Source organism: Paroedura picta, chromosome 6 (genome assembly GCF_049243985.1).
Source record: "Paroedura picta isolate Pp20150507F chromosome 6, Ppicta_v3.0, whole genome shotgun sequence".
In the NCBI taxonomy this organism is placed as follows: domain Eukaryota; kingdom Metazoa; phylum Chordata; class Lepidosauria; order Squamata; family Gekkonidae; genus Paroedura; species Paroedura picta.
The window spans coordinates 99249111-99256087 of record NC_135374.1 but is presented as its reverse complement, the minus strand read 5'-3'; the positions used below and the strand labels follow the sequence as shown (position 1 = coordinate 99256087).

The following is a 6977-nucleotide window of genomic DNA, read 5'->3' as shown; positions in this document are numbered from 1 at the left end:
GTCTCCATACCCAAATCTCCAGTTTTCCCAACCCTGACCTGACCACCTTACCCCTCCACCCCCCACTGGTGGCCATGGGGGACCCCAGCAACCCTAAGAGAAACACTTGCACAGAGGGGCCCATTTAGAGGTAGTAGTTCCTTGTGGCAAAGTGTAACTTCAAACTTGTGAGCATGAATGCTCTACCCAGTAACAACCAACTGTGGTATTTGCTGTAGGTTGGGATGGTTGGAAATGGATGGATCAAAACACTGGGTGGAGCATATTCTCCAAGTTCATATAACTGCAGTAAAGTAGTCTAGTTCTTTTGTGTGATTCCTGATAATTAGTTAGAATTTGCATTCCCCAGTTCTCAATATATCGCACTTTGCTAAGCCAAGACCAGATAGTTTCTTGCATCCAGTGGGAATCGATATACACTTTGACAGGATCACAGAGCCATGTAAAATTGCTAACTCGTGCTTTAGACTTCTGTAGGGTCTAGGATAATCAGGATATATATGAACCCTGATATATATAGGATGTGGCGGATTCTCCATCTTTGGACATTTTTAAACAGAGGTTAAATAGCCATCTGACGGAGAGGCTGATTCTGTGAAGGCTCAAGGGAGTGGCAGGTTACAGTGGATGAGTAATAGGGTTGTGAGTGTCCTGCATAGCATAGGGAGTTGGACTAGATGACCCATGGGGTCCCTTTCCAACTCTATTATTCTATGATTCTATGAACCAGATAGCACAGCTTCAGGAAACATTCGTATCAGGGTGGTCTACCCTCATCCCAGTGGACATAAAATGGAAAGCCAGGTTTGTTTTCTCGCTCCGAAAACAAAGTCAAACAGAATTGTTACAATTCAAGTTTTATTTCACCCACCTTTGCTTCACAAATCTCCTCTTCCACAGTGGCTACCTGAGTGCAGAGCTCTTATGCAGAAGCTGAAGAAAGGCCTGTAGTATTATACCAGGGTGGTAACATTCAGCAGGCTCATATATTTTCAGGGGGGAAATACATTAATTATACCTTCATTATTTGTATGGCAGCCTAAAAAAGCCTCGTGGGTTTGTATGTTGTATGGGGAAAAATACCTTGATCTGGGAATACTTGCCTTTCCACTATACAAAATTAAAAGGTGCACTGTATAAAAATAATACTTTCAAAGTTTTTCAACATAGCAAGTGCAGTTGGATTCAGATCCTTTTTTCTTTAAAGGAGTGCAAATTCTGCTGAGGTTGAGGTTACGGGCTTTCTCTCACTTTCATCACCAAGAGCGGATTTGCTGCTCTTAATCTTCCAAAGAGTGTGTGCTTTTTGATGGATATTTTTTATCCATCTTTGTCTAGCGATGTCCCATGTCAGAGTGGAATACTTCTGGATCTCAACCAGAAAATGCAATGACCGGACGGCAGTTTACACTCTAGTTCAGTCGTAAATATATGTTCACATTTGAGTCTGTACAACTGATTCAGTTCCATTTTCATAAATAGGTTCTTTCTTTTCTTCCTTCTCCTGTTTTTCTTCCTCTGCGAGCTGAGCTTCAACCTCGGTTGGGTCCACATAGGTGTAAAAAAAGGCCATGATTGCAAAAATAACTGTCACTACAATGAGCAAACCTGCAAACAGGACATATTCTGCCCACTGTGGATTAAAAGAGGGAAAGAGAGGATTTTAGGAGTTTTTCTAAACACAGTATGCTACTTTATTACTAAAGGGAAAATATTTCGGTTAGCTGAGAGAGTAAAAACTAATCATATGACTTTTAAACTTGTTCCAAGTTTGATTACACTGGGTTGGCTGGCTGTCATGCAAATCCAAAGTGTATGGATTTGCAACTTTCTGCATGTCCTAGTTATACTAACATAGTTCATGGCTTAGGCGAAACCTTGAACCTTGCGTATGGTATATGAGGGATATGATAGCATTAGATTAGATCAGCAGTTGGAGCAATTTAGTAGAATTATCTCTAGCTCAACAAAGACCTTTAAACTTCTTTCATCTCTTACATGTTTAACAGAAACTCTTCAAGCTTGTTCAGGCTTTTCTCTGATAAATCCAGAAAAAGCAGCAGCAGAAGTGCTTTATGAGAATCTCAGGGTTTGATATTAGCTATCATAAACTGAAGTTATATAATGCAACTTGTTATAATTTCCTCCATACAGTCCTGTTTTGCACAGGAAAATCCAGCTGCCAAAGCACACTGGAAGTGCATGATCCAACATGTGTGGAAAAGGGTGTAAGGACTGTACTGTCAATGTGGAATCCAGCAAGACTGTTTCAGGGATTGTGTTCTAACACAGACTTCCACTTATTAAGCTGTCTATATCAACACTGACTTCAGTTTACCTGTTCGCTTATTGTTGTAGCTCCAGCTATAATAAGAACAATTATATTGCCAACAGCCACTGTCAACAGCCAGCCAGCCTGCAACACAGACTTCATATTGGCGGGTGCCTGTGGAAACAATATATTAAATTGCATTGCATTGCATATCAATACTACATTTCAAGACATATTAGCAGATCTATCATGGACTTTCTAACACCGGCACATTCTTATCTATAAGCTCTGAAGAGTTAAAACTTTATTCTTGAATAGAGAGCCATTCTGAAATAATAACTCAACACAGCATTTGCAGAATATCATGCCCCTTTTCTGTGTGACTAGACATATTTACTGAATTGCAAAGAAACTACAATCATGAAAATTGACATGGTTTAGGAATCACCTAGGTCAGGGGTAGTCAAACTTGTGGTCCTCCAGATGTTCATGGACTATAATTCCTATGAGCCCCTGCCAGCAAACGCTGGCAGGGGCTCACGGGAATTGTAGTCCATGAACATCTGGAGGACCACAGGTTGACAACCCCTGACCTAGGGCAAATGTCAGAAAGCCCAAGTTCAAAGTTTATGGACAGTCTTTCTGATATTGACTCAATACCATTATAACCCCTGAAGTAATGTTACCCACCTGTGCATATGAAAATGATAACCCAGTGACTGAGAAGACAACTTCAGCACAAGTAATAATGAAATACTGTGGGATTTGCCAAGCCATACTGACAGAGTTGGGTTCAATCTCTTCAACGTAACTGACTATCAAACTGTTGTTAATACACTGAAATCAAAATCAAATTCCATATTAATGCATGTTGAAAAAAAGCAAAAAGTATAGGTCTTTTAACCCCTGAGTGTCATACACATAGTAATAAATATGTCTAACAAGCTCCAGCAGTAAAATCGTGAATTAAAAATGGTGAAATTGCGAGCCGCCTTCTGGACAGACTCAGAATGTTGGTGACATCATTTGGAGGGGGCTTAATATGCCGCCAGCATGCAGAGGCTGTCCAGCTACGTTTTGCACATGCAGAAATGGCCTAGGTTTGCTAGCAAATTCTCCAAATGCAATCGCCTTCCATCCCCCACTCCTCACCACCCCCTCCTCCCTCCACATCCCTCCGGCTGCAGATCCCTGCCACTGCCGGTGAGTTCCCTTCCCAGAGGCCTCCAGCCTGCAGCCTTTTCCAGGTCCTGGGGGGAGGGAGAGGCCCTCCACTGAGTTCTCCCCCCCCCAATCAAGCGTCCATTGTATTCCTGAATGCAAGGGGCTTTGCCCCTCGTTTGCATTATATGATGGAGAGTCACATATTTTAAATCTAACACATGTGCCAGTTACATTTGGTGCCACTTACATAAACAACTGAGTGGGCATTTCAATATTAAGGACAAATCACTTAATCTTATTGCCAGCACATGATTCAGTGGGCATGCTACTTGGATAGCAGTGCAGCAAGTTTTAAGGAAAAGCTGCAAGGAAGCTAAAATATCAGTTATATATAATCCATGTATAATAATGCAATTTCACACAGGTTGCTTTGATTTTAAAACCACATGCAATACAATTCTGCATCAACCTCTTTTTCCTAAAACTTACCTCTCGTACTATAATGGTATAAGCACTACCATATCCAAATGGCAAAGACTTTACTCCACAAGACTGATTGTTAGTGACAACTGTAATATCTTTTCTGGAAGAAATAAAGTTCATCTATGTTAATTACTTTAATTCACATTTTTAAAAAAATTCCTGTAACTGTTATTGAAAGCATTACTATTGCCTGTTAATATTTTAGATATTATCCACAAGCTGATGTTGCATATGTATTTGAGGTCACCTGAGCTGCTTCCTGATCTGCATCCTGATCTTATAGGAAGCAATATGCACATTATAAAACATCAGAGTTACTAGTGATAAAAATCAACTATTCCAAGCTGTTTCCCATTTCCAGAAGTGATAGAAAGAAACTGAGCCAGGATCATTGAGTCAATTCACTTGTGAGGAAAGACACACAATCTCACTTGATCAAACAGTAGGCCAGTTTCCTACAATACCCGTATATACTCTAGCATAAGCCAACCCGAATTTTAGCCGAGGCATCTAATTTTACCACAATATCAACAATAATAGGTAAGTGGGGACCCTCACTCAAGTACAAGCCTAGGGGGGCTTTTTCAGCATTAAAAATGTGCTGAAAAAGTAGGCTTATACTCAAATATATACAGTACTTTCATGAAGCCATACAGAAATATTCCAAGATTGAAACTTCCTTTGGTCAAAGTCAAAATAACTGTTCTTTTAAAATACTGAGTTTAGGTAGGCTCAGTAATGTTGTTTTAGAACACAAAACATTAGCCACTATCAGTAAAGTAGTGCATCAAATATTCTCTTGCTTTCCAAACACATAATCTAAAACAACTTTCAACTGGTTTCACACAGTACAAGCTTGAACAACCCTCCTATACATTTGCTGCTTCTTGAGTATGCTACTGCTTATATCCAGCCATCTCACTCTGTGTGACTGACAGGAGTTGCAGGGGAACAGAGAATACCCTTCCCCCCAGTCTTCTCTGCTTTGATATAATTCTGGTCCCCACCCAGCCACCTCTGTACTTTTGCTACAGAGTCCTGAACATGGCCAGACAAAGGGAACGCTGCCATGAGTGAGGTGGATGATGCTCCAGTGAGAGCACAAGCCTACTGCAACAACCCAGGCGATAACCTACACTGCAAAAGGGAGGAAAGGCAGGCCAAAACACCTCCTGTAGTTCTCTTTTGACTCTTCTCCTCCAGTGGCCTTTATGGCTATCAACACGTGTTTTTCCCCTCCCAGCTGCCTCCACTCAAAGGACTTATTCTATAAAGTGTAAATTTCTTGCAGGAATCAACCAACACCCAAAATGTTTAACACCATCCTCACCGTACAATAATATCAACTACTCCCACTTCTGTAACTTCCAAACCCACCTACTTCAGAAAGTACTTTGTTATCATATACAACACGAGTAGGAGATTTCACCACAAGTGCCACTGTCCTGTCTCCTGCACTCATTGTTACCCACTATAGCAGGGGTAGTCAAACTGCGGCCCTCCAGATGTCCATGGACTACAATTCCCAGGAGCCCCCTGCCAGCAAATGCTGGCAGGGGGCTCCTGGGAATTGTAGTCCATGGACATCTGGAGGGCCGCAGTTTGACTACCCCTGCACTATAGGAACACCCGCTCCTTCCAAAACGAAGCACAAGCAAAGTCAGTGGGCAGATATGTAGGGTGTCAAGGCAAATCGAAATACTTACGCTCCTTTTTGGAAACTTGAATAATTGGTAGTAGAGAAATACTCCACTTCTCCATATTCGGTTGTACCCATAGTGATATTTATGGCTGAATTCATATTGTTTATAAACCTTTAAAAAATAAGATTAGGATTTCAATGTTGTCCCAGTTTTATTCAGTCTGATGTGAACAGAACAGTTCTGCCTACAGTTTCCACGTGGATCTATAAAGGGACTCCAGCACCTGCCTGCTGTCAGGCGACTTCAGTTTGTCAAACTTTGTAGTCTAAATACTTAATCCTGCTGCTTAACTGATGTCTGTATGAAATTTAAACTATTATTTATTAAGAGTTTCGATTTTCACTCCACATCTATGCCCAGCAGGGACATTATTGCATCCATTTCTGTTGCTATTATGGGAGAAAGATGATGACTGTACAAATTTATGGTTCATGATGATGGGTCCACGCAGATGCTCAGTAGAAAGACTTTCTGATTAAGTATTGATGTTGCTGAGACTAGACGTTAATAGCTGGATTGTAAGGTCTGGATTAACTAAATACACCAGCTCAATATTTCTAGGGCCAAAACACAGCTTACTTATTTGATAAAAGATTTACAAAATTTTATTTTGTGTGGATCATTAACAATGCTGGCCTTCAAAACTCACAAGCTCCTCCAAAAGTTAAGCCTGGAATTGCTTTTGTGGGAGTGTTCTCCTTCTTGCTGAATGAAGCCTGGAATTGCTTTTGTGGGAGTGTTCTCCTTCTTGCTGAATGAAGTCATACAGCTCAAGTGGCCCAGAATATGGCACTCCACAGGTGCTAGCTGTAAAGCGGACTTCAAGTTTCTTGTCTGCTCTCACAAAGACAAGTATCCCATTTGGATACTTTCATCAAACTGCCTAGTCCTTAACCTCTCTTATCAAAGGAAAAGGAACCTGACGACTTAAATGCATTCTGCCAGTAGGAGACACGTTGAGGGTTTTGTAAAAAAAATGGAAACGTCTTTCTACTTCTCCTTGTGTTCTGTCTGGAGCCTCAATCCATGCTGAAATAGCCAGCAACTTAAACCAGCTAAGGTGCTAAAAATCTGCAACAAAGCCTTGAATCACTCTCTGCAGATGTTAGATATTTGCACAGATTAAAATCTTTTAATGCCATTCCTATTGTTTAGAGTGTTCATATTACACATATTGTAGTCTGCTTACTCAGGCTCATTGTATCTGAATAAAAACAGATTCCTATTTTACGCCTTGTAAATGAGGACTGACATACAGCCAGATGGTGGCGGCACTGCCAAGGTTTTTAGAGGCTTTGGACTTCTGATACCCTGTAGAACGGTTGTCATTCTACAGAGCTGCATTTCTCTTTCAT

At 40.9% G+C, this 6977-nt stretch overlaps 1 protein-coding gene across 2 annotated transcripts in view; it reads right to left on the bottom strand.

The window, feature by feature from the left end:
* Positions 1-841: 841 nt before the first annotated feature.
* Positions 842-6977, bottom strand: part of SLC15A1 (solute carrier family 15 member 1) — a 40171-nt gene continuing 34035 nt past the window's right edge. For both annotated transcript variants that reach the window (XM_077343843.1, XM_077343845.1), the window contains exons 19-23: positions 5626-5733; positions 3926-4019; positions 2963-3109; positions 2339-2446; positions 842-1633 (exon numbers count right to left, since the gene is read on the bottom strand). In XM_077343843.1, the coding sequence (XP_077199958.1) occupies positions 1436-1633; positions 2339-2446; positions 2963-3109; positions 3926-4019; positions 5626-5733 (655 nt within the window). In that variant the 3' untranslated portion in view covers positions 842-1435. The remainder of the gene's footprint in view (positions 1634-2338; positions 2447-2962; positions 3110-3925; positions 4020-5625; positions 5734-6977) is intronic.